The 27,636-nt window shown below is 41.4% G+C and overlaps 5 protein-coding genes across 5 annotated transcripts; all 5 read left to right on the top strand.

The window, feature by feature from the left end:
• The first annotated feature begins 709 nt into the window (after positions 1-709).
• LOC146708929 (uncharacterized) lies at positions 710-3,947 on the top strand. The gene has a single exon (XM_085455825.1). The coding sequence runs from the start codon at positions 2,259-2,261 to the stop codon at positions 3,651-3,653; it is 1,395 nt and encodes a 464-aa protein (XP_085311951.1). The 5' UTR covers positions 710-2,258; the 3' UTR covers positions 3,654-3,947.
• A 2,390-nt stretch (positions 3,948-6,337) lies between these two features.
• On the top strand, positions 6,338-9,551 carry LOC146708928 (uncharacterized). Its single transcript, XM_085455824.1, has one exon. The coding sequence runs from the start codon at positions 7,864-7,866 to the stop codon at positions 9,256-9,258; it is 1,395 nt and encodes a 464-aa protein (XP_085311950.1). The 5' UTR covers positions 6,338-7,863; the 3' UTR covers positions 9,259-9,551.
• A 2,388-nt stretch (positions 9,552-11,939) lies between these two features.
• Positions 11,940-15,146, top strand: LOC146708927 (uncharacterized). The gene has a single exon (XM_085455823.1). The coding sequence runs from the start codon at positions 13,470-13,472 to the stop codon at positions 14,862-14,864; it is 1,395 nt and encodes a 464-aa protein (XP_085311949.1). The 5' UTR covers positions 11,940-13,469; the 3' UTR covers positions 14,865-15,146.
• Positions 15,147-17,549: 2,403 nt separating this feature from the next.
• LOC146708926 (uncharacterized) lies at positions 17,550-20,770 on the top strand. Its single transcript, XM_085455822.1, has one exon. The coding sequence runs from the start codon at positions 19,075-19,077 to the stop codon at positions 20,467-20,469; it is 1,395 nt and encodes a 464-aa protein (XP_085311948.1). The 5' UTR covers positions 17,550-19,074; the 3' UTR covers positions 20,470-20,770.
• Positions 20,771-23,265: 2,495 nt separating this feature from the next.
• Positions 23,266-26,366, top strand: LOC146708925 (uncharacterized). Its single transcript, XM_085455821.1, has one exon. The coding sequence runs from the start codon at positions 24,682-24,684 to the stop codon at positions 26,074-26,076; it is 1,395 nt and encodes a 464-aa protein (XP_085311947.1). The 5' UTR covers positions 23,266-24,681; the 3' UTR covers positions 26,077-26,366.
• Positions 26,367-27,636: the final 1,270 nt, after the last annotated feature.

Below are 27,636 nucleotides of genomic sequence, written 5' to 3'. Positions count from 1 at the left end.
CTTTATCCTTTCACTTAAAATTTCCAGGAAAAACACTACCTTGGCTACTTTTGTGCTTACATTTGATCTATGCTGGGTCACTACTTTTGCACTATAATGCTGCTGCTGACACCTTGGTTCACACTGACAACTAGAAAAAAGCTGATAGGAAAAGAAGGATGGAAAATGCCTGGAATTTAGTTACACTTGCAAATACTGCTTCCTCCAAACTGCAAGCATCAATAAAATGTTACAGTATTGTTTTCTATATCTGTGCATATATCCTTATTGGTAGTTTTCTCGAAATAGAAGCTCTTCATTTTAAAAAAAAAACCTCTGATAACATTGCTGAAGCTAGCGCCCACCCCTACTGCGCATACTGCAAATATAAAACTGATATATACTTACATCATGGAGCAGTTGATGTCTGGTTTCCGACAAATACAGTAAAGAGGTGCGTTCTCCCCCTCCATACCAGTGTTCTCAGGCACTGCTACATGGTCAGTGTCAGACACTTCACTGTCCTACAACATACCACATAGGACCACATTAGAAATGACATGTATGTAGACATGCTAATTATACCTGGCTAAATGGATGCAGTAACAAAATGTTACTAACTACTCTAGTTATTAGTTTCCAGATGTGTGCAGTTGCTCCAGTCTTACTGACAGTATACTGTTTCAAACACCAGTGCCAACATTTTATTTTTTAAATCTTAGTATGATTCTGCACCAAGACTTGTGGCCTGTTGCTCGGTAACTTATTGTCTGACTACATTAACTACAGTTCATAAACATCATTCATTTTCTCCTACTTATTTTATTCAGGTTGTATTTCAGCTGTCATAGGGCAAAAGTACACCCTGGACAGGTCGCCAGTCTGTTGGAGGGTTATTAGAGAGACTCAGACAACCACTCACACCAACAGCCAACTAACCTAACCCCGCGCATGTCTTTGGAGTTCAACACCAGTCTGGCCGAATCACAGATAAGCAGGGTGTCTGTGCTGCAGAGCACAGCTGTGTCAGAGACTCTCGACATCAATGTAGCGTTAAGGATGCGGAGCGATGGGTGCACTAACACAATGTAAATATTAAAGTTCTCGCCATTGTCAATATGCTGTTGCGCTCTTGTTCGTATTATTGCAACCATATCTCGAGTCTAGCTTACCCTAAAAGTTTGGAGAGAATTGGTCTGTTAAGAAACGCAATCGATTGTTTGGGACTGCTCTAGCCATCACGTCGCATAAACAACTCTACTTCCGGTGGGAAAACTAATTAAGGGTAAAGTCGCACTAATAACACCTACCACTCACGTTCATAAGCATACACTATGATCACTTCCACGCAGTAACGTTGTAATAAATATAATCCCCGGTAAAGTCAATTAGCGAACACTACTGGCATGTAATGCCAATGGCGACCATTTCACAAACTGTAGAAAATGCTCAAAATGTGGTCGGCACCAAAAGTGAAGGGCTGACAGTTGTGTTTATATACGAACCGTAAGCGCTAATGTTGGTTAGCATCAGCTAAAGCGAGGAAGTTTGACACTTGCAGAGGCAGTGAACGCAGAGAGAGCTTAAAAACGCATTGTGTTTTTGTTTTTGTTTTTTTTGCATTAAGACGTTGCACACAAAATTACAGATATAACGGTGACTTAGCTGCTCGTTGGATAAACCCATGGACCTTAGAAAAGATCAACACTACTCGGATGTAAGCACCCGTGTATAACACAATAGGCAAAATTACGCTTGCTAACCTTTCCACATCACAGGCTTCACATTAAATAAACATTTTTTTCAAATACTCACCATGATCTGAGACCGTTTAAATATTTTGTTACTCTGAAAATATGGCAGTATGAAGCTAAACCTTTAGCTTGACGGCTAAAGCAATGCTAAGATTTACACGGAAACGATCAGCGGACATCGTTAAAGTACTATTGGTCTACATTCTTCTTCTATGGTAGCAGCCTGGGCAGAGTAACAGCCAACTTTAAACTGCGCCATCTGTTGGCACCAATTACAGTAGAAAACATGATTGCGACAACACGTTTTTTGGGGAAAATAACAGAGATTGAAACTTTACTGATAATTTGTCCAAGTTGAAAAATGCCCTCCTCCAAAAATATCACGTGACAACCTCATTGCCTTACAGAATTATGACGTCACACACGTAGAATCTTACCACCATTCTTTCCTTTGATCCGTTGACCCTTAAAACCTATAAATAGGGGTGAAGCGCAACGACTTTTAGTCCGTTTCTCGCAGCCTTGATGTGTGCAGCATTGAACCGTTCGCCAGAAAAGCCTTTTGAAATATTTGGATCCTTTGCAGTTGTAACTGTATCCAGACCCAACATGTCTCAAAAAAATCCAAAGGGACAAGAAGTTGACCCATACGCTCTTCCTTGGGATGAGCCACTAGACTCTTCCCTTTCCTCTCTTCCCTGGTGTGACCAAGTGGAACTAGAGGAAAAGCGTTTGGAAGAACTGGAGGATGAAGCGCTCAGAAACGCAGAGAAGATTAAGTTCTTGATGGAGGAAAATGAGCAAAAGAGCGCTCAACTAAAAAAGTTGTCATTCCAGCTTCAAGAAAAGGAAGCTATTATTGAGGGGAAACAACAGGATCTCCATGACATGGACAAAAAGAACCAGGAGCTCCAAGGAAAACTTGATGAAGCCCTGCAACAAAATGAAAAACTTGTCCAAGAGAAGAAACAAGATGGCATGAAGAAGAGAGGGCTGCACAGCAATCTCAGAGACATGGAGCTAATGTACAATGTTGACAAAAAAAGGCTTGATCGCACAGAGCAAGCAAATGAGAAGCTCCTCCAAGAGAAAAGGCAACAGGAGTTAAAAGAAAAAGAAATGCTTTCCAAGCTTCAGAGCATCAAGCAACACAACGAAAGCTTGCAAGGAAAGCTTGATCAAGCTCTGCGGCAAAATAGAAAACTCCTCCAGGAGAAGATGAAAGACAGCACGAAGAAGAGAGGGCTGCACTCCAATCTCCGAGACATGGAGCTAATGTACAATGTTGACAAAAAAAGGCTTGATCGCACAGAGCAAGCAAATGAAAAGCTTCTCCAAGAGAAAAGGGAACAAGAAATCAAACAAAAAGAAATGGATTCCAATCTGCAGAGCATCAAGCAACAAAATGAAAGCTTGCAACGAAAGCTTGATGAAGCTCTGCGACAAAATAAAGAAATCCTTCAAGAGAAAGAGCAGCTGGACAGAAAGCAGGGAGACATGGAGTGCCAACTCCAGCTCATGGAGGGAAACAACAGGATGCTGCAGGTAAAGTTCGAAGAGACACTGCACAAATATCAAGACCTGCTTCAAGAGAGAGAACAGCTGGTCAGTAAGCAGAGAGAAGAAAAACTTCTTCTCCAGGAGTTTGAGAAACAGGAGGCAACATCTAAAGTGCTGAAAGAAAGGTTGGAAGAAAAACAAGCTGAAATAGAAGAAGTGGAGAAAAAATGCAACAAGCTGCAGAAGCAAAACACCGAAACAATCGAGGAGCTGAAAATCCTCATCCTCGAGAAAAAGGTGCTCGTGGAAAAGCAGCTGAAGAAACAGAAAAAACGCTTCTGCTTCTTCTGGAGGAGGAACACTCCTTCTTTCAGTACTGCCAATGTCGCCTCTTCCTCTCCCACCTCTGCTCCAGCTTAATTCCCCCCCCCCCCTCCCCTTAACTACTAACACCTCTCCCATCTCCCTCCCCTCTTTTCACAATCACCCCCCAACCAGTCCCGACAGTTGACTGCCCCCTCTAGAGCCTGGTTCTGTCATAGGTTTCTTCCTTTAAAGGGAGTTTTTCCTATCCACTGTCGCCTAGTGCTTGCTCAGAGGGGATTGTTGGGGTTTTCTCTCCTCTCTCCCTTTACTTTCCATCCCACCCACCCCCACCTTTTCTTTTTTCTTAATAATTGAACAATAAAAACAATTGGTCACTAATTAAATGTGTCAAATCAATGTCTTTATTCAAGAATACAAGAAATGGGTAATAGCTGCATGTGTGTTTGTGTGTGTGCATAATATGCATACTTTACGTGTTGGATCCAAATCCCACAAGGAATTAAATAAAACAAGACAAACAAAAACAAATATTTCTCTCCCTTCCCAGGTCAGGAATCAGGATGAGGAAGAAATGAGGTCAGATCAGTGCAGGTTTTTGCACTACTGACATAAAGTTTCTGCTGATTAAAAAAAGTATGTCGATATTTCTGAAATACATTTGCAAACAAATAACTTTGACAACTTGTGTTTTTTCATAAAAGAAAAAAGAAAAATCAGAGAGCAGAGCTGGTAAAACAGCTTAGCTCCGCAGGTTACAGGAGATCAGATGCCAAATACTTTTCATGACAGTCTTCGTTATTGCATAAATCTCCCCTTTTATCATTGATCAGTAAATCACTGCATATACATTCATCTAACCGTTATAATTTCATGAGTAAAGATTCTCAGATGACTGAATGGCGGTTTTAGTAAATGTTGAACTTTATTGTGATTTCTATTTTTAGAATCAATAGCACACATTTTGATTTCGTTTTGCAAGCTGCTGATTTCACACAGATCCACTGCCCAAACGTGCCTTTGAGTTTTTCATCATTTAACAAGAATAGGCTCAGGCAATCATTGTGGAATTAGGCTTTGGGAAGGTCTGGGGACAGGTATGATGGTGGTGGTTTTAAAGCACTGTGGCACAACAGTTTGACTCAGGGAGATGTTAAAGATGCCCGCTAGGACATCAGTCAGCTGGTCAGCACGGGCTCCGAGCACGCGTCCAGGTATATTGTCTGGTCCAGCAGCTTTGTGTGGGTTGACTTTAGTGAGAGTCCTTCTCACACTGGCCGTGGACAGGGACAGCACTTGGTTGTCTGGCAAGCGGGTGGCCCTCTATAGTCCGTCTTGCGTCCCATTTAAGCAAGTGCGTGTTCACACTGCCCCTGGATGTCCTGGCCTCTGAGGTTAAGGTGTACGGCTCCTGGTTGTCAACTGACCAATTTATCATGGCAAAGTCTGTGGTGGACAAAAGACAAGAGGCTGATTATAAAAATGATCCATGCACGCCTTATGACCTACAGCATGTACAGTTAACACAGCTAAATGGCTGTGAAATTGTAAAATTACTTTTGAAATAAAGCTATTCAAAGTCAATTAACTGTGACTATAATAATAGCAATGTTAGCCAGCAAACAAAACGTTAGCACTAATTAAAATAAGCTGCTAGGTGATGTTACTGTTTCAAGTTCTCTCATTGTTTGACATGTAGGGCAGATATTTTGGTGACACTGAGATCAGCCAGACACTAAACAGCAGTGTAATATCAACGCTAGATTAGATGTTTTCTAATCCGATAAAATGACATTATTCCTGTTTATAGAAGATGTTTGTCGTCTGTTTGTTTGACTGACAGGAACAGGAAATAGTGGTTGGAAATTACTGTTGGTGTTACATGAGGGTAAAGAAGGGCTTTAAGCACCTGGGTAAAAACTGGACCCATGATGAAACACTACAACAAGTACAACATATTCTTCAGTTTTAATATGTGACCATACTGTGCAGACTGCTGATGAGTTACACGGTTACATTTCATTAATCATTGTTAAACTAAAGTGGTAAGCAGTTACTTTATCCTTTCACTTAAAATTTCCAGGAAAAACACTACCTTGGCTACTTTTGTGCTTACATTTGATCTATGCTGGGTCACTACTTTTGCACTATAATGCTGCTGCTGACACCTTGGTTCACACTGACAACTAGAAAAAAGCTGATAGGAAAAGAAGGATGGAAAATGCCTGGAATTTAGTTACACTTGCAAATACTGCTTCCTCCAAACTGCAAGCATCAATAAAATGTTACAGTATTGTTTTCTATATCTGTGCATATATCCTTATTGGTAGTTTTCTCGAAATAGAAGCTCTTCATTTTAAAAAAAAAAAACCTCTGATAACATTGCTGAAGCTAGCGCCCACCCCTACTGCGCATACTGCAAATATAAAACTGATATATACTTACATCATGGAGCAGTTGATGTCTGGTTTCCGACAAATACAGTAAAGAGGTGCGTTCTCCCCCTCCATACCAGTGTTCTCAGGCACTGCTACATGGTCAGTGTCAGACACTTCACTGTCCTACAACATACCACATAGGACCACATTAGAAATGACATGTATGTAGACATGCTAATTATACCTGGCTAAATGGATGCAGTAACAAAATGTTACTAACTACTCTAGTTATTAGTTTCCAGATGTGTGCAGTTGCTCCAGTCTTACTGACAGTATACTGTTTCAAACACCAGTGCCAACATTTTATTTTTTAAATCTTAGTATGATTCTGCACCAAGACTTGTGGCCTGTTGCTCGGTAACTTATTGTCTGACTACATTAACTACAGTTCATAAACATCATTCATTTTCTCCTACTTATTTTATTCAGGTTGTATTTCAGCTGTCATAGGGCAAAAGTACACCCTGGACAGGTCGCCAGTCTGTTGGAGGGTTATTAGAGAGACTCAGACAACCACTCACACCAACAGCCAACTAACCTAACCCCGCGCATGTCTTTGGAGTTCAACACCAGTCTGGCCGAATCACAGATAAGCAGGGTGTCTGTGCTGCAGAGCACAGCTGTGTCAGAGACTCTCGACATCAATGTAGCGTTAAGGATGCGGAGCGATGGGTGCACTAACACAATGTAAATATTAAAGTTCTCGCCATTGTCAATATGCTGTTGCGCTCTTGTTCGTATTATTGCAACCATATCTCGAGTCTAGCTTACCCTAAAAGTTTGGAGAGAATTGGTCTGTTAAGAAACGCAATCGATTGTTTGGGACTGCTCTAGCCATCACGTCGCATAAACAACTCTACTTCCGGTGGGAAAACTAATTAAGGGTAAAGTCGCACTAATAACACCTACCACTCACGTTCATAAGCATACACTATGATCACTTCCACGCAGTAACGTTGTAATAAATATAATCCCCGGTAAAGTCAATTAGCGAACACTACTGGCATGTAATGCCAATGGCGACCATTTCACAAACTGTAGAAAATGCTCAAAATGTGGTCGGCACCAAAAGTGAAGGGCTGACAGTTGTGTTTATATACGAACCGTAAGCGCTAATGTTGGTTAGCATCAGCTAAAGCGAGGAAGTTTGACACTTGCAGAGGCAGTGAACGCAGAGAGAGCTTAAAAACGCATTGTGTTTTTGTTTTTGTTTTTTTTGCATTAAGACGTTGCACACAAAATTACAGATATAACGGTGACTTAGCTGCTCGTTGGATAAACCCATGGACCTTAGAAAAGATCAACACTACTCGGATGTAAGCACCCGTGTATAACACAATAGGCAAAATTACGCTTGCTAACCTTTCCACATCACAGGCTTCACATTAAATAAACATTTTTTCAAATACTCACCATGATCTGAGACCGTTTAAATATTTTGTTACTCTGAAAATATGGCAGTATGAAGCTAAACCTTTAGCTTGACGGCTAAAGCAATGCTAAGATTTACACGGAAACGATCAGCGGACATCGTTAAAGTACTATTGGTCTACATTCTTCTTCTATGGTAGCAGCCTGGGCAGAGTAACAGCCAACTTTAAACTGCGCCATCTGTTGGCACCAATTACAGTAGAAAACATGATTGCGACAACACGTTTTTTGGGGAAAATAACAGAGATTGAAACTTTACTGATAATTTGTCCAAGTTGAAAAATGCCCTCCTCCAAAAATATCACGTGACAACCTCATTGCCTTACAGAATTATGACGTCACACACGTAGAATCTTACCACCATTCTTTCCTTTGATCCAAAAACCTATAAATAGGGGTGAAGCGCAACGACTTTTAGTCCGTTTCTCGCAGCCTTGATGTGTGCAGCATTGAACCGTTCGCCAGAAAAGCCTTTTGAAATATTTGGATCCTTTGCAGTTGTAACTGTATCCAGACCCAACATGTCTCAAAAAAATCCAAAGGGACAAGAAGTTGACCCATACGCTCTTCCTTGGGATGAGCCACTAGACTCTTCCCTTTCCTCTCTTCCCTGGTGTGACCAAGTGGAACTAGAGGAAAAGCGTTTGGAAGAACTGGAGGATGAAGCGCTCAGAAACGCAGAGAAGATTAAGTTCTTGATGGAGGAAAATGAGCAAAAGAGCGCTCAACTAAAAAAGTTGTCATTCCAGCTTCAAGAAAAGGAAGCTATTATTGAGGGGAAACAACAGGATCTCCATGACATGGACAAAAAGAACCAGGAGCTCCAAGGAAAACTTGATGAAGCCCTGCAACAAAATGAAAAACTTGTCCAAGAGAAGAAACAAGACGGCATGAAGAAGAGAGGGCTGCACAGCAATCTCAGAGACATGGAGCTAATGTACAATGTTGACAAAAAAAGGCTTGATCGCACAGAGCAAGCAAATGAGAAGCTCCTCCAAGAGAAAAGGCAACAGGAGTTAAAAGAAAAAGAAATGCTTTCCAAGCTTCAGAGCATCAAGCAACACAACGAAAGCTTGCAAGGAAAGCTTGATCAAGCTCTGCGGCAAAATAGAAAACTCCTCCAGGAGAAGATGAAAGACAGCACGAAGAAGAGAGGGCTGCACTCCAATCTCCGAGACATGGAGCTAATGTACAATGTTGACAAAAAAAGGCTTGATCGCACAGAGCAAGCAAATGAAAAGCTTCTCCAAGAGAAAAGGGAACAAGAAATCAAACAAAAAGAAATGGATTCCAATCTGCAGAGCATCAAGCAACAAAATGAAAGCTTGCAACGAAAGCTTGATGAAGCTCTGCGACAAAATAAAGAAATCCTGCAAGAGAAAGAGCAGCTGGACAGAAAGCAGGGAGACATGGAGTGCCAACTCCAGCTCATGGAGGGAAACAACAGGATGCTGCAGATAAAGTTCGAAGAGACACTGCACAAATATCAAGACCTGCTTCAAGAGAGAGAACAGCTGGTCAGTAAGCAGAGAGAAGAAAAACTTCTTCTCCAGGAGTTTGAGAAACAGGAGGCAACATCTAAAGTGCTGAAAGAAAGGTTGGAAGAAAAACAAGCTGAAATAGAAGAAGTGGAGAAAAAATGCAACAAGCTGCAGAAGCAAAACACCGAAACAATCGAGGAGCTGAAAATCCTCATCCTCGAGAAAAAGGTGCTCGTGGAAAAGCAGCTGAAGAAACAGAAAAAACGCTTCTGCTTCTTCTGGAGGAGGAACACTCCTTCTTTCAGTACTGCCAATGTCGCCTCTTCCTCTCCCACCTCTGTTCCAGCTTAATCCCCCCCCCCCCCCCCTTAACTACTAACACCTCTCCCATCTCCCTCCCCTCTTTTCACAATCACCCCCCAACCAGTCCCGACAGTTGACTGCCCCCTCTAGAGCCTGGTTCTGTCATAGGTTTCTTCCTTTAAAGGGAGTTTTTCCTATCCACTGTCGCCTAGTGCTTGCTCAGAGGGGATTGTTGGGGTTTTCTCTCCTCTCTCCCTTTACTTTCCATCCCACCCACCCCCACCTTTTCTTTTTTCTTAATAATTGAACAATAAAAACAATTGGTCACTAATTAAATGTGTCAAATCAATGTCTTTATTCAAGAATACAAGAAATGGGTAATAGCTGCATGTGTGTTTGTGTGTGTGCATAATATGCATACTTTACGTGTTGGATCCAAATCCCACAAGGAATTAAATAAAACAAGAAGACAAACAAAAACAAATATTTCTCTCCCTTCCCAGGTCAGGAATCAGGATGAGGAAGAAATGAGGTCAGATCAGTGCAGGTTTTTGCACTACTGACATAAAGTTTCTGCTGATTAAAAAAAGTATGTCGATATTTCTGAAATACATTTGCAAACAAATAACTTTGACAACTTGTGTTTTTTCATAAAAGAAAAAAGAAAAATCAGAGAGCAGAGCTGGTAAAACAGCTTAGCTCCGCAGGTTACAGGAGATCAGATGCCAAATACTTTTCATGACAGTCTTCGTTATTGCATAAATCTCCCCTTTTATCATTGATCAGTAAATCACTGCATATACATTCATCTAACCGTTATAATTTCATGAGTAAAGATTCTCAGATGACTGAATGGCGGTTTTAGTAAATGTTGAACTTTATTGTGATTTCTATTTTTAGAATCAATAGCACACATTTTGATTTAGTTTTGCAAGCTGCTGATTTCACACAGATCCACTGCCCAAACGTGCCTTTGAGTTTTTCATCATTTAACAAGAATAGGCTCAGGCAATCATTGTGGAATTAGGCTTTGGGAAGGTCTGGGGACAGGTATGATGGTGGTGGTTTTAAAGCACTGTGGCACAACAGCTTGACTCAGGGAGATGTTAAAGATGCCCGCTAGGACATCAGTCAGCTGGTCAGCACGGGCTCCGAGCACGCGTCCAGGTATATTGTCTGGTCCAGCAGCTTTGTGTGGGTTGACTTTAGTGAGAGTCCTTCTCACACTGGCCGTGGACAGGGACAGCACTTGGTTGTCTGGCAAGCGGGTGGCCCTCTATAGTCCGTCTTGCGTCCCATTTAAGCAAGTGCGTGTTCACACTGCCCCTGGATGTCCTGGCCTCTGAGGTTAAGGTGTACGGCTCCTGGTTGTCAACTGACCAATTTATCATGGCAAAGTCTGTGGTGGACAAAAGACAAGAGGCTGATTATAAAAATGATCCATGCACGCCTTATGACCTACAGCATGTACAGTTAACACAGCTAAATGGCTGTGAAATTGTAAAATTACTTTTGAAATAAAGCTATTCAAAGTCAATTAACTGTGACTATAATAATAGCAATGTTAGCCAGCAAACAAAACGTTAGCACTAATTAAAATAAGCTGCTAGGTGATGTTACTGTTTCAAGTTCTCTCATTGTTTGACATGTAGGGCAGATATTTTGGTGACACTGAGATCAGCCAGACACTAAACAGCAGTGTAATATCAACGCTAGATTAGATGTTTTCTAATCCGATAAAATGACATTATTCCTGTTTATAGAAGATGTTTGTCGTCTGTTTGTTTGACTGACAGGAACAGGAAATAGTGGTTGGAAATTACTGTTGGTGTTACATGAGGGTAAAGAAGGGCTTTAAGCACCTGGGTAAAAACTGGACCCATGATGAAACACTACAACAAGTACAACATATTCTTCAGTTTTAATATGTGACCATACTGTGCAGACTGCTGATGAGTTACACGGTTACATTTCATTAATCATTGTTAAACTAAAGTGGTAAGCAGTTACTTTATCCTTTCACTTAAAATTTCCAGGAAAAACACTACCTTGGCTACTTTTGTGCTTACATTTGATCTATGCTGGGTCACTACTTTTGCACTATAATGCTGCTGCTGACACCTTGGTTCACACTGACAACTAGAAAAAAGCTGATAGGAAAAGAAGGATGGAAAATGCCTGGAATTTAGTTACACTTGCAAATACTGCTTCCTCCAAACTGCAAGCATCAATAAAATGTTACAGTATTGTTTTCTATATCTGTGCATATATCCTTATTGGTAGTTTTCTCGAAATAGAAGCTCTTCATTTTAAAAAAAAAAACCTCTGATAACATTGCTGAAGCTAGCGCCCACCCCTACTGCGCATACTGCAAATATAAAACTGATATATACTTACATCATGGAGCAGTTGATGTCTGGTTTCCGACAAATACAGTAAAGAGGTGCGTTCTCCCCCTCCATACCAGTGTTCTCAGGCACTGCTACATGGTCAGTGTCAGACACTTCACTGTCCTACAACATACCACATAGGACCACATTAGAAATGACATGTATGTAGACATGCTAATTATACCTGGCTAAATGGATGCAGTAACAAAATGTTACTAACTACTCTAGTTATTAGTTTCCAAATGTGTGCAGTTGCTCCAGTCTTACTGACAGTATACTGTTTCAAACACCAGTGCCAACATTTTATTTTTTAAATCTTAGTATGATTCTGCACCAAGACTTGTGGCCTGTTGCTCGGTAACTTATTGTCTGACTACATTAACTACAGTTCATAAACATCATTCATTTTCTCCTACTTATTTTATTCAGGTTGTATTTCAGCTGTCATAGGGCAAAAGTACACCCTGGACAGGTCGCCAGTCTGTTGGAGGGTTATTAGAGAGACTCAGACAACCACTCACACCAACAGCCAACTAACCTAACCCCGCGCATGTCTTTGGAGTTCAACACCAGTCTGGCCGAATCACAGATAAGCAGGGTGTCTGTGCTGCAGAGCACAGCTGTGTCAGAGACTCTCGACATCAATGTAGCGTTAAGGATGCGGAGCGATGGGTGCACTAACACAATGTAAATATTAAAGTTCTCGCCATTGTCAATATGCTGTTGCGCTCTTGTTCGTATTATTGCAACCATATCTCGAGTCTAGCTTACCCTAAAAGTTTGGAGAGAATTGGTCTGTTAAGAAACGCAATCGATTGTTTGGGACTGCTCTAGCCATCACGTCGCATAAACAACTCTACTTCCGGTGGGAAAACTAATTAAGGGTAAAGTCGCACTAATAACACCTACCACTCACGTTCATAAGCATACACTATGATCACTTCCACGCAGTAACGTTGTAATAAATATAATCCCCGGTAAAGTCAATTAGCGAACACTACTGGCATGTAATGCCAATGGCGACCATTTCACAAACTGTAGAAAATGCTCAAAATGTGGTCGGCACCAAAAGTGAAGGGCTGACAGTTGTGTTTATATACGAACCGTAAGCGCTAATGTTGGTTAGCATCAGCTAAAGCGAGGAAGTTTGACACTTGCAGAGGCAGTGAACGCAGAGAGAGCTTAAAAACGCATTGTGTTTTTGTTTTTGTTTTTTTTGCATTAAGACGTTGCACACAAAATTACAGATATAACGGTGACTTAGCTGCTCGTTGGATAAACCCATGGACCTTAGAAAAGATCAACACTACTCGGATGTAAGCACCCGTGTATAACACAATAGGCAAAATTACGCTTGCTAACCTTTCCACATCACAGGCTTCACATTAAATAAACATTTTTTTCAAATACTCACCATGATCTGAGACCGTTTAAATATTTTGTTGCTCTGAAAATATGGCAGTATGAAGCTAAACCTTTAGCTTGACGGCTAAAGCAATGCTAAGATTTACACGGAAACGATCAGCGGACATCGTTAAAGTACTATTGGTCTACATTCTTCTTCTATGGTAGCAGCCTGGGCAGAGTAACAGCCAACTTTAAACTGCGCCATCTGTTGGCACCAATTACAGTAGAAAACATGATTGCGACAACACGTTTTTTGGGGAAAATAACAGAGATTGAAACTTTACTGATAATTTGTCCAAGTTGAAAAATGCCCTCCTCCAAAAATATCACGTGACAACCTCATTGCCTTACAGAATTATGACGTCACACACGTAGAATCTTACCACCATTCTTTCCTTTGATCCAAAAACCTATAAATAGGGGTGAAGCGCAACGACTTTTAGTCCGTTTCTCGCAGCCTTGATGTGTGCAGCATTGAACCGTTCGCCAGAAAAGCCTTTTGAAATATTTGGATCCTTTGCAGTTGTAACTGTATCCAGACCCAACATGTCTCAAAAAAATCCAAAGGGACAAGAAGTTGACCCATACGCTCTTCCTTGGGATGAGCCACTAGACTCTTCCCTTTCCTCTCTTCCCTGGTGTGACCAAGTGGAACTAGAGGAAAAGCGTTTGGAAGAACTGGAGGATGAAGCGCTCAGAAACGCAGAGAAGATTAAGTTCTTGATGGAGGAAAATGAGCAAAAGAGCGCTCAACTAAAAAAGTTGTCATTCCAGCTTCAAGAAAAGGAAGCTATTATTGAGGGGAAACAACAGGATCTCCATGACATGGACAAAAAGAACCAGGAGCTCCAAGGAAAACTTGATGAAGCCCTGCAACAAAATGAAAAACTTGTCCAAGAGAAGAAACAAGACGGCATGAAGAAGAGAGGGCTGCACAGCAATCTCAGAGACATGGAGCTAATGTACAATGTTGACAAAAAAAGGCTTGATCGCACAGAGCAAGCAAATGAGAAGCTCCTCCAAGAGAAAAGGCAACAGGAGTTAAAAGAAAAAGAAATGCTTTCCAAGCTTCAGAGCATCAAGCAACACAACGAAAGCTTGCAAGGAAAGCTTGATCAAGCTCTGCGGCAAAATAGAAAACTCCTCCAGGAGAAGATGAAAGACAGCACGAAGAAGAGAGGGCTGCACTCCAATCTCCGAGACATGGAGCTAATGTACAATGTTGACAAAAAAAGGCTTGATCGCACAGAGCAAGCAAATGAAAAGCTTCTCCAAGAGAAAAGGGAACAAGAAATCAAACAAAAAGAAATGGATTCCAATCTGCAGAGCATCAAGCAACAAAATGAAAGCTTGCAACGAAAGCTTGATGAAGCTCTGCGACAAAATAAAGAAATCCTGCAAGAGAAAGAGCAGCTGGACAGAAAGCAGGGAGACATGGAGTGCCAACTCCAGCTCATGGAGGGAAACAACAGGATGCTGCAGATAAAGTTCGAAGAGACACTGCACAAATATCAAGACCTGCTTCAAGAGAGAGAACAGCTGGTCAGTAAGCAGAGAGAAGAAAAACTTCTTCTCCAGGAGTTTGAGAAACAGGAGGCAACATCTAAAGTGCTGAAAGAAAGGTTGGAAGAAAAACAAGCTGAAATAGAGGAAGTGGAGAAAAAATGCAACAAGCTGCAGAAGCAAAACACCGAAACAATCGAGGAGCTGAAAATCCTCATCCTCGAGAAAAAGGTGCTCGTGGAAAAGCAGCTGAAGAAACAGAAAAAACGCTTCTGCTTCTTCTGGAGGAGGAACACTCCTTCTTTCAGTACTGCCAATGTCGCCTCTTCCTCTCCCACCTCTGTTCCAGCTTAATCCCCCCCCCCCCCCCTTAACTACTAACACCTCTCCCATCTCCCTCCCCTCTTTTCACAATCACCCCCCAACCAGTCCCGACAGTTGACTGCCCCCTCTAGAGCCTGGTTCTGTCATAGGTTTCTTCCTTTAAAGGGAGTTTTTCCTATCCACTGTCGCCTAGTGCTTGCTCAGAGGGGATTGTTGGGGTTTTCTCTCCTCTCTCCCTTTACTTTCCATCCCACCCACCCCCACCTTTTCTTTTTTCTTAATAATTGAACAATAAAAACAATTGGCCGCTAATTAAATGTGTCAAATCAATGTCTTTATTCAAGAATACAAGAAATGGGTAATAGCTGCATGTGTGTTTGTGTGTGTGCATAATATGCATACTTTACGTGTTGGATCCAAATCCCACAAGGAATTAAATAAAACAAGAAGACAAACAAAAACAAATATTTCTCTCCCTTCCCAGGTCAGGAATCAGGATGAGGAAGAAATGAGGTCAGATCAGTGCAGGTTTTTGCACTACTGACATAAAGTTTCTGCTGATTAAAAAAAGTATGTCGATATTTCTGAAATACATTTGCAAACAAATAACTTTGACAACTTGTGTTTTTTCATAAAAGAAAAAAGAAAAATCAGAGAGCAGAGCTGGTAAAACAGCTTAGCTCCGCAGGTTACAGGAGATCAGATGCCAAATACTTTTCATGACAGTCTTCGTTATTGCATAAATCTCCCCTTTTATCATTGATCAGTAAATCACTGCATATACATTCATCTAACCGTTATAATTTCATGAGTAAAGACTCTCAGATGACTGAATGGCGGTTTTAGTAAATGTTGAACTTTATTGTGATTTCTATTTTTAGAATCAATAGCACACATTTTGATTTAGTTTTGCAAGCTGCTGATTTCACACAGATCCACTGCCCAAACGTGCCTTTGAGTTTTTCATCATTTAACAAGAATAGGCTCAGGCAATCATTGTGGAATTAGGCTTTGGGAAGGTCTGGGGACAGGTATGATGGTGGTGGTTTTAAAGCACTGTGGCACAACAGCTTGACTCAGGGAGATGTTAAAGATGCCCGCTAGGACATCAGTCAGCTGGTCAGCACGGGCTCCGAGCACGCGTCCAGGTATATTGTCTGGTCCAGCAGCTTTGTGTGGGTTGACTTTAGTGAGAGTCCTTCTCACACTGGCCGTGGACAGGGACAGCACTTGGTTGTCTGGCAAGCGGGTGGCCCTCTATAGTCCGTCTTGCGTCCCATTTAAGCAAGTGCGTGTTCACACTGCCCCTGGATGTCCTGGCCTCTGAGGTTAAGGTGTACGGCTCCTGGTTGTCAACTGACCAATTTATCATGGCAAAGTCTGTGGTGGACAAAAGACAAGAGGCTGATTATAAAAATGATCCATGCACGCCTTATGACCTACAGCATGTACAGTTAACACAGCTAAATGGCTGTGAAATTGTAAAATTACTTTTGAAATAAAGCTATTCAAAGTCAATTAACTGTGACTATAATAATAGCAATGTTAGCCAGCAAACAAAACGTTAGCACTAATTAAAATAAGCTGCTAGGTGATGTTACTGTTTCAAGTTCTCTCATTGTTTGACATGTAGGGCAGATATTTTGGTGACACTGAGATCAGCCAGACACTAAACAGCAGTGTAATATCAACGCTAGATTAGATGTTTTCTAATCCGATAAAATGACATTATTCCTGTTTATAGAAGATGTTTGTCGTCTGTTTGTTTGACTGACAGGAACAGGAAATAGTGGTTGGAAATTACTGTTGGTGTTACATGAGGGTAAAGAAGGGCTTTAAGCACCTGGGTAAAAACTGGACCCATGATGAAACACTACAACAAGTACAACATATTCTTCAGTTTTAATATGTGACCATACTGTGCAGACTGCTGATGAGTTACACGGTTACATTTCATTAATCATTGTTAAACTAAAGTGGTAAGCAGTTACTTTATCCTTTCACTTAAAATTTCCAGGAAAAACACTACCTTGGCTACTTTTGTGCTTACATTTGATCTATGCTGGGTCACTACTTTTGCACTATAATGCTGCTGCTGACACCTTGGTTCACACTGACAACTAGAAAAAAGCTGATAGGAAAAGAAGGATGGAAAATGCCTGGAATTTAGTTACACTTGCAAATACTGCTTCCTCCAAACTGCAAGCATCAATAAAATGTTACAGTATTGTTTTCTATATCTGTGCATATATCCTTATTGGTAGTTTTCTCGAAATAGAAGCTCTTCATTTTAAAAAAAAAAACCTCTGATAACATTGCTGAAGCTAGCGCCCACCCCTACTGCGCATACTGCAAATATAAAACTGATATATACTTACATCATGGAGCAGTTGATGTCTGGTTTCCGACAAATACAGTAAAGAGGTGCGTTCTCCCCCTCCATACCAGTGTTCTCAGGCACTGCTACATGGTCAGTGTCAGACACTTCACTGTCCTACAACATACCACATAGGACCACATTAGAAATGACATGTATGTAGACATGCTAATTATACCTGGCTAAATGGATGCAGTAACAAAATGTTACTAACTACTCTAGTTATTAGTTTCCAGATGTGTGCAGTTGCTCCAGTCTTACTGACAGTATACTGTTTCAAACACCAGTGCCAACATTTTATTTTTTAAATCTTAGTATGATTCTGCACCAAGACTTGTGGCCTGTTGCTCGGTAACTTATTGTCTGACTACATTAACTACAGTTCATAAACATCATTCATTTTCTCCTACTTATTTTATTCAGGTTGTATTTCAGCTGTCATAGGGCAAAAGTACACCCTGGACAGGTCGCCAGTCTGTTGGAGGGTTATTAGAGAGACTCAGACAACCACTCACACCAACAGCCAACTAACCTAACCCCGCGCATGTCTTTGGAGTTCAACACCAGTCTGGCCGAATCACAGATAAGCAGGGTGTCTGTGCTGCAGAGCACAGCTGTGTCAGAGACTCTCGACATCAATGTAGCGTTAAGGATGCGGAGCGATGGGTGCACTAACACAATGTAAATATTAAAGTTCTCGCCATTGTCAATATGCTGTTGCGCCCTTGTTCGTATTATTGCAACCATATCTCGAGTCTAGCTTACCCTAAAAGTTTGGAGAGAATTGGTCTGTTAAGAAACGCAATCGATTGTTTGGGACTGCTCTAGCCATCACGTCGCATAAACAACTCTACTTCCGGTGGGAAAACTAATTAAGGGTAAAGTCGCACTAATAACACCTACCACTCACGTTCATAAGCATACACTATGATCACTTCCACGCAGTAACGTTGTAATAAATATAATCCCCGGTAAAGTCAATTAGCGAACACTACTGGCATGTAATGCCAATGGCGACCATTTCACAAACTGTAGAAAATGCTCAAAATGTGGTCGGCACCAAAAGTGAAGGGCTGACAGTTGTGTTTATATACGAACCGTAAGCGCTAATGTTGGTTAGCATCAGCTAAAGCGAGGAAGTTTGACACTTGCAGAGGCAGTGAACGCAGAGAGAGCTTAAAAACGCATTGTGTTTTTGTTTTTGTTTTTTTTTGCATTAAGACGTTGCACACAAAATTACAGATATAACGGTGACTTAGCTGCTCGTTGGATAAACCCATGGACCTTAGAAAAGATCAACACTACTCGGATGTAAGCACCCGTGTATAACACAATAGGCAAAATTACGCTTGCTAACCTTTCCACATCACAGGCTTCACATTAAATAAACATTTTTTCAAATACTCACCATGATCTGAGACCGTTTAAATATTTTGTTGCTCTGAAAATATGGCAGTATGAAGCTAAACCTTTAGCTTGACGGCTAAAGCAATGCTAAGATTTACACGGAAACGATCAGCGGACATCGTTAAAGTACTATTGGTCTACATTCTTCTTCTATGGTAGCAGCCTGGGCAGAGTAACAGCCAACTTTAAACTGCGCCATCTGTTGGCACCAATTACAGTAGAAAACATGATTGCGACAACACGTTTTTTGGGGAAAATAACAGAGATTGAAACTTTACTGATAATTTGTCCAAGTTGAAAAATGCCCTCCTCCAAAAATATCACGTGACAACCTCATTGCCTTACAGAATTATGACGTCACACACGTAGAATCTTACCACCATTCTTTCCTTTGATCCAAAAACCTATAAATAGGGGTGAAGCGCAACGACTTTTAGTCCGTTTCTCGCAGCCTTGATGTGTGCAGCATTGAACCGTTCGCCAGAAAAGCCTTTTGAAATATTTGGATCCTTTGCAGTTGTAACTGTATCCAGACCCAACATGTCTCAAAAAAATCCAAAGGGACAAGAAGTTGACCCATACGCTCTTCCTTGGGATGAGCCACTAGACTCTTCCCTTTCCTCTCTTCCCTGGTGTGACCAAGTGGAACTAGAGGAAAAGCGTTTGGAAGAACTGGAGGATGAAGCGCTCAGAAACGCAGAGAAGATTAAGTTCTTGATGGAGGAAAATGAGCAAAAGAGCGCTCAACTAAAAAAGTTGTCATTCCAGCTTCAAGAAAAGGAAGCTATTATTGAGGGGAAACAACAGGATCTCCATGACATGGACAAAAAGAACCAGGAGCTCCAAGGAAAACTTGATGAAGCCCTGCAACAAAATGAAAAACTTGTCCAAGAGAAGAAACAAGACGGCATGAAGAAGAGAGGGCTGCACAGCAATCTCAGAGACATGGAGCTAATGTACAATGTTGACAAAAAAAGGCTTGATCGCACAGAGCAAGCAAATGAGAAGCTCCTCCAAGAGAAAAGGCAACAGGAGTTAAAAGAAAAAGAAATGCTTTCCAAGCTTCAGAGCATCAAGCAACACAACGAAAGCTTGCAAGGAAAGCTTGATCAAGCTCTGCGACAAAATAGAAAACTCCTCCAGGAGAAGATGAAAGACAGCACGAAGAAGAGAGGGCTGCACTCCAATCTCCGAGACATGGAGCTAATGTACAATGTTGACAAAAAAAGGCTTGATCGCACAGAGCAAGCAAATGAAAAGCTTCTCCAAGAGAAAAGGGAACAAGAAATCAAACAAAAAGAAATGGATTCCAATCTGCAGAGCATCAAGCAACAAAATGAAAGCTTGCAACGAAAGCTTGATGAAGCTCTGCGACAAAATAAAGAAATCCTGCAAGAGAAAGAGCAGCTGGACAGAAAGCAGGGAGACATGGAGTGCCAACTCCAGCTCATGGAGGGAAACAACAGGATGCTGCAGATAAAGTTCGAAGAGACACTGCACAAATATCAAGACCTGCTTCAAGAGAGAGAACAGCTGGTCAGTAAGCAGAGAGAAGAAAAACTTCTTCTCCAGGAGTTTGAGAAACAGGAGGCAACATCTAAAGTGCTGAAAGAAAGGTTGGAAGAAAAACAAGCTGAAATAGAAGAAGTGGAGAAAAAATGCAACAAGCTGCAGAAGCAAAACACCGAAACAATCGAGGAGCTGAAAATCCTCATCCTCGAGAAAAAGGTGCTCGTGGAAAAGCAGCTGAAGAAACAGAAAAAACGCTTCTGCTTCTTCTGGAGGAGGAACACTCCTTCTTTCAGTACTGCCAATGTCGCCTCTTCCTCTCCCACCTCTGTTCCAGCTTAATCCCCCCCCCCCCCCCCCCTTAACTACTAACACCTCTCCCATCTCCCTCCCCTCTTTTCACAATCACCCCCCAACCAGTCCCGACAGTTGACTGCCCCCTCTAGAGCCTGGTTCTGTCATAGGTTTCTTCCTTTAAAGGGAGTTTTTCCTATCCACTGTCGCCTAGTGCTTGCTCAGAGGGGATTGTTGGGGTTTTCTCTCCTCTCTCCCTTTACTTTCCATCCCACCCACCCCCACCTTTTCTTTTTTCTTAATAATTGAACAATAAAAACAATTGGTCACTAATTAAATGTGTCAAATCAATGTCTTTATTCAAGAATACAAGAAATGGGTAATAGCTGCATGTGTGTTTGTGTGTGTGCATAATATGCATACTTTACGTGTTGGATCCAAATCCCACAAGGAATTAAATAAAACAAGAAGACAAACAAAAACAAATATTTCTCTCCCTTCCCAGGTCAGGAATCAGGATGAGGAAGAAATGAGGTCAGATCAGTGCAGGTTTTTGCACTACTGACATAAAGTTTCTGCTGATTAAAAAAAGTATGTCGATATTTCTGAAATACATTTGCAAACAAATAACTTTGACAACTTGTGTTTTTTCATAAAAGAAAAAAGAAAAATCAGAGAGCAGAGCTGGTAAAACAGCTTAGCTCCGCAGGTTACAGGAGATCAGATGCCAAATACTTTTCATGACAGTCTTCGTTATTGCATAAATCTCCCCTTTTATCATTGATCAGTAAATCACTGCATATACATTCATCTAACCGTTATAATTTCATGAGTAAAGATTCTCAGATGACTGAATGGCGGTTTTAGTAAATGTTGAACTTTATTGTGATTTCTATTTTTAGAATCAATAGCACACATTTTGATTTAGTTTTGCAAGCTGCTGATTTCACACAGATCCACTGCCCAAACGTGCCTTTGAGTTTTTCATCATTTAACAAGAATAGGCTCAGGCAATCATTGTGGAATTAGGCTTTGGGAAGGTCTGGGGACAGGTATGATGGTGGTGGTTTTAAAGCACTGTGGCACAACAGCTTGACTCAGGGAGATGTTAAAGATGCCCGCTAGGACATCAGTCAGCTGGTCAGCACGGGCTCCGAGCACGCGTCCAGGTATATTGTCTGGTCCAGCAGCTTTGTGTGGGTTGACTTTAGTGAGAGTCCTTCTCACACTGGCCGTGGACAGGGACAGCACTTGGTTGTCTGGCAAGCGGGTGGCCCTCTATAGTCCGTCTTGCGTCCCATTTAAGCAAGTGCGTGTTCACACTGCCCCTGGATGTCCTGGCCTCTGAGGTTAAGGTGTACGGCTCCTGGTTGTCAACTGACCAATTTATCATGGCAAAGTCTGTGGTGGACAAAAGACAAGAGGCTGATTATAAAAATGATCCATGCACGCCTTATGACCTACAGCATGTACAGTTAACACAGCTAAATGGCTGTGAAATTGTAAAATTACTTTTGAAATAAAGCTATTCAAAGTCAATTAACTGTGACTATAATAATAGCAATGTTAGCCAGCAAACAAAACGTTAGCACTAATTAAAATAAGCTGCTAGGTGATGTTACTGTTTCAAGTTCTCTCATTGTTTGACATGTAGGGCAGATATTTTGGTGACACTGAGATCAGCCAGACACTAAACAGCAGTGTAATATCAACGCTAGATTAGATGTTTTCTAATCCGATAAAATGACATTATTCCTGTTTATAGAAGATGTTTGTCGTCTGTTTGTTTGACTGACAGGAACAGGAAATAGTGGTTGGAAATTACTGTTGGTGTTACATGAGGGTAAAGAAGGGCTTTAAGCACCTGGGTAAAAACTGGACCCATGATGAAACACTACAACAAGTACAACATATTCTTCAGTTTTAATATGTGACCATACTGTGCAGACTGCTGATGAGTTACACGGTTACATTTCATTAATCATTGTTAAACTAAAGTGGTAAGCAGTTACTTTATCCTTTCACTTAAAATTTCCAGGAAAAACACTACCTTGGCTACTTTTGTGCTTACATTTGATCTATGCTGGGTCACTACTTTTGCACTATAATGCTGCTGCTGACACCTTGGTTCACACTGACAACTAGAAAAAAGCTGATAGGAAAAGAAGGATGGAAAATGCCTGGAATTTAGTTACACTTGCAAATACTGCTTCCTCCAAACTGCAAGCATCAATAAAATGTTACAGTATTGTTTTCTATATCTGTGCATATATCCTTATTGGTAGTTTTCTCGAAATAGAAGCTCTTCATTTTAAAAAAAAAAACCTCTGATAACATTGCTGAAGCTAGCGCCCACCCCTACTGCGCATACTGCAAATATAAAACTGATATATACTTACATCATGGAGCAGTTGATGTCTGGTTTCCGACAAATACAGTAAAGAGGTGCGTTCTCCCCCTCCATACCAGTGTTCTCAGGCACTGCTACATGGTCAGTGTCAGACACTTCACTGTCCTACAACATACCACATAGGACCACATTAGAAATGACATGTATGTAGACATGCTAATTATACCTGGCTAAATGGATGCAGTAACAAAATGTTACTAACTACTCTAGTTATTAGTTTCCAGATGTGTGCAGTTGCTCCAGTCTTACTGACAGTATACTGTTTCAAACACCAGTGCCAACATTTTATTTTTTAAATCTTAGTATGATTCTGCACCAAGACTTGTGGCCTGTTGCTCGGTAACTTATTGTCTGACTACATTAACTACAGTTCATAAACATCATTCATTTTCTCCTACTTATTTTATTCAGGTTGTATTCCAGCTGTCATAGGGCAAAAGTACACCCTGGACAGGTCGCCAGTCTGTTGGAGGGTTATTAGAGAGACTCAGACAACCACTCACACCAACAGCCAACTAACCTAACCCCGCGCATGTCTTTGGAGTTCAACACCAGTCTGGCCGAATCACAGATAAGCAGGGTGTCTGTGCTGCAGAGCACAGCTGTGTCAGAGACTCTCGACATCAATGTAGCGTTAAGGATGCGGAGCGATGGGTGCACTAACACAATGTAAATATTAAAGTTCTCGCCATTGTCAATATGCTGTTGCGCTCTTGTTCGTATTATTGCAACCATATCTCGAGTCTAGCTTACCCTAAAAGTTTGGAGAGAATTGGTCTGTTAAGAAACGCAATCGATTGTTTGGGACTGCTCTAGCCATCACGTCGCATAAACAACTCTACTTCCGGTGGGAAAACTAATTAAGGGTAAAGTCGCACTAATAACACCTACCACTCACGTTCATAAGCATACACTATGATCACTTCCACGCAGTAACGTTGTAATAAATATAATCCCCGGTAAAGTCAATTAGCGAACACTACTGGCATGTAATGCCAATGGCGACCATTTCACAAACTGTAGAAAATGCTCAAAATGTGGTCGGCACCAAAAGTGAAGGGCTGACAGTTGTGTTTATATACGAACCGTAAGCGCTAATGTTGGTTAGCATCAGCTAAAGCGAGGAAGTTTGACACTTGCAGAGGCAGTGAACGCAGAGAGAGCTTAAAAACGCATTGTGTTTTTGTTTTTGTTTTTTTTGCATTAAGACGTTGCACACAAAATTACAGATATAACGGTGACTTAGCTGCTCGTTGGATAAACCCATGGACCTTAGAAAAGATCAACACTACTCGGATGTAAGCACCCGTGTATAACACAATAGGCAAAATTACGCTTGCTAACCTTTCCACATCACAGGCTTCACATTAAATAAACATTTTTTCAAATACTCACCATGATCTGAGACCGTTTAAATATTTTGTTGCTCTGAAAATATGGCAGTATGAAGCTAAACCTTTAGCTTGACGGCTAAAGCAATGCTAAGATTTACACGGAAACGATCAGCGGACATCGTTAAAGTACTATTGGTCTACATTCTTCTTCTATGGTAGCAGCCTGGGCAGAGTAACAGCCAACTTTAAACTGCGCCATCTGTTGGCACCAATTACAGTAGAAAACATGATTGCGACAACACGTTTTTTGGGGAAAATAACAGAGATTGAAACTTTACTGATAATTTGTCCAAGTTGAAAAATGCCCTCCTCCAAAAATATCACGTGACAACCTCATTGCCTTACAGAATTATGACGTCACACACGTAGAATCTTACCACCATTCTTTCCTTTGATCCAAAAACCTATAAATAGGGGTGAAGCGCAACGACTTTTAGTCCGTTTCTCGCAGCCTTGATGTGTGCAGCATTGAACCGTTCGCCAGAAAAGCCTTTTGAAATATTTGGATCCTTTGCAGTTGTAACTGTATCCAGACCCAACATGTCTCAAAAAAATCCAAAGGGACAAGAAGTTGACCCATACGCTCTTCCTTGGGATGAGCCACTAGACTCTTCCCTTTCCTCTCTTCCCTGGTGTGACCAAGTGGAACTAGAGGAAAAGCGTTTGGAAGAACTGGAGGATGAAGCGCTCAGAAACGCAGAGAAGATTAAGTTCTTGATGGAGGAAAATGAGCAAAAGAGCGCTCAACTAAAAAAGTTGTCATTCCAGCTTCAAGAAAAGGAAGCTATTATTGAGGGGAAACAACAGGATCTCCATGACATGGACAAAAAGAACCAGGAGCTCCAAGGAAAACTTGATGAAGCCCTGCAACAAAATGAAAAACTTGTCCAAGAGAAGAAACAAGACGGCATGAAGAAGAGAGGGCTGCACAGCAATCTCAGAGACATGGAGCTAATGTACAATGTTGACAAAAAAAGGCTTGATCGCACAGAGCAAGCAAATGAGAAGCTCCTCCAAGAGAAAAGGCAACAGGAGTTAAAAGAAAAAGAAATGCTTTCCAAGCTTCAGAGCATCAAGCAACACAACGAAAGCTTGCAAGGAAAGCTTGATCAAGCTCTGCGGCAAAATAGAAAACTCCTCCAGGAGAAGATGAAAGACAGCACGAAGAAGAGAGGGCTGCACTCCAATCTCCGAGACATGGAGCTAATGTACAATGTTGACAAAAAAAGGCTTGATCGCACAGAGCAAGCAAATGAAAAGCTTCTCCAAGAGAAAAGGGAACAAGAAATCAAACAAAAAGAAATGGATTCCAATCTGCAGAGCATCAAGCAACAAAATGAAAGCTTGCAACGAAAGCTTGATGAAGCTCTGCGACAAAATAAAGAAATCCTGCAAGAGAAAGAGCAGCTGGACAGAAAGCAGGGAGACATGGAGTGCCAACTCCAGCTCATGGAGGGAAACAACAGGATGCTGCAGATAAAGTTCGAAGAGACACTGCACAAATATCAAGACCTGCTTCAAGAGAGAGAACAGCTGGTCAGTAAGCAGAGAGAAGAAAAACTTCTTCTCCAGGAGTTTGAGAAACAGGAGGCAACATCTAAAGTGCTGAAAGAAAGGTTGGAAGAAAAACAAGCTGAAATAGAAGAAGTGGAGAAAAAATGCAACAAGCTGCAGAAGCAAAACACCGAAACAATCGAGGAGCTGAAAATCCTCATCCTCGAGAAAAAGGTGCTCGTGGAAAAGCAGCTGAAGAAACAGAAAAAACGCTTCTGCTTCTTCTGGAGGAGGAACACTCCTTCTTTCAGTACTGCCAATGTCGCCTCTTCCTCTCCCACCTCTGTTCCAGCTTAATCCCCCCCCCCCCCTTAACTACTAACACCTCTCCCATCTCCCTCCCCTCTTTTCACAATCACCCCCCAACCAGTCCCGACAGTTGACTGCCCCCTCTAGAGCCTGGTTCTGTCATAGGTTTCTTCCTTTAAAGGGAGTTTTTCCTATCCACTGTCGCCTAGTGCTTGCTCAGAGGGGATTGTTGGGGTTTTCTCTCCTCTCTCCCTTTACTTTCCATCCCACCCACCCCCACCTTTTCTTTTTTCTTAATAATTGAACAATAAAAACAATTGGTCACTAATTAAATGTGTCAAATCAATGTCTTTATTCAAGAATACAAGAAATGGGTAATAGCTGCATGTGTGTTTGTGTGTGTGCATAATATGCATACTTTACGTGTTGGATCCAAATCCCACAAGGAATTAAATAAAACAAGAAGACAAACAAAAACAAATATTTCTCTCCCTTCCCAGGTCAGGAATCAGGATGAGGAAGAAATGAGGTCAGATCAGTGCAGGTTTTTGCACTACTGACATAAAGTTTCTGCTGATTAAAAAAAGTATGTCGATATTTCTGAAATACATTTGCAAACAAATAACTTTGACAACTTGTGTTTTTTCATAAAAGAAAAAAGAAAAATCAGAGAGCAGAGCTGGTAAAACAGCTTAGCTCCGCAGGTTACAGGAGATCAGATGCCAAATACTTTTCATGACAGTCTTCGTTATTGCATAAATCTCCCCTTTTATCATTGATCAGTAAATCACTGCATATACATTCATCTAACCGTTATAATTTCATGAGTAAAGATTCTCAGATGACTGAATGGCGGTTTTAGTAAATGTTGAACTTTATTGTGATTTCTATTTTTAGAATCAATAGCACACATTTTGATTTAGTTTTGCAAGCTGCTGATTTCACACAGATCCACTGCCCAAACGTGCCTTTGAGTTTTTCATCATTTAACAAGAATAGGCTCAGGCAATCATTGTGGAATTAGGCTTTGGGAAGGTCTGGGGACAGGTATGATGGTGGTGGTTTTAAAGCACTGTGGCACAACAGCTTGACTCAGGGAGATGTTAAAGATGCCCGCTAGGACATCAGTCAGCTGGTCAGCACGGGCTCCGAGCACGCGTCCAGGTATATTGTCTGGTCCAGCAGCTTTGTGTGGGTTGACTTTAGTGAGAGTCCTTCTCACACTGGCCGTGGACAGGGACAGCACTTGGTTGTCTGGCAAGCGGGTGGCCCTCTATAGTCCGTCTTGCGTCCCATTTAAGCAAGTGCGTGTTCACACTGCCCCTGGATGTCCTGGCCTCTGAGGTTAAGGTGTACGGCTCCTGGTTGTCAACTGACCAATTTATCATGGCAAAGTCTGTGGTGGACAAAAGACAAGAGGCTGATTATAAAAATGATCCATGCACGCCTTATGACCTACAGCATGTACAGTTAACACAGCTAAATGGCTGTGAAATTGTAAAATTACTTTTGAAATAAAGCTATTCAAAGTCAATTAACTGTGACTATAATAATAGCAATGTTAGCCAGCAAACAAAACGTTAGCACTAATTAAAATAAGCTGCTAGG

The sequence above is a fragment of the Copadichromis virginalis genome, linkage group LG5 (assembly GCF_057382275.1).
Source record: "Copadichromis virginalis isolate Kocher_CV1m ecotype Utaka linkage group LG5, C_Virginalis_male_GT1.1, whole genome shotgun sequence".
Classification (NCBI taxonomy): domain Eukaryota; kingdom Metazoa; phylum Chordata; class Actinopteri; order Cichliformes; family Cichlidae; genus Copadichromis; species Copadichromis virginalis.
The sequence above is the reverse complement of the archived record's forward strand: the minus strand, read 5'-3'. Positions and strand labels throughout refer to the sequence as shown.

Coding starts and splice junctions, on each gene's coding strand:
- LOC146708929 (XM_085455825.1), top strand. CDS start 2,259: ATGTGTGCAGCATTGAACCGTTCGCCAGAAAAGCCTTTTGAAATATTT.
- LOC146708928 (XM_085455824.1), top strand. CDS start 7,864: ATGTGTGCAGCATTGAACCGTTCGCCAGAAAAGCCTTTTGAAATATTT.
- LOC146708927 (XM_085455823.1), top strand. CDS start 13,470: ATGTGTGCAGCATTGAACCGTTCGCCAGAAAAGCCTTTTGAAATATTT.
- LOC146708926 (XM_085455822.1), top strand. CDS start 19,075: ATGTGTGCAGCATTGAACCGTTCGCCAGAAAAGCCTTTTGAAATATTT.
- LOC146708925 (XM_085455821.1), top strand. CDS start 24,682: ATGTGTGCAGCATTGAACCGTTCGCCAGAAAAGCCTTTTGAAATATTT.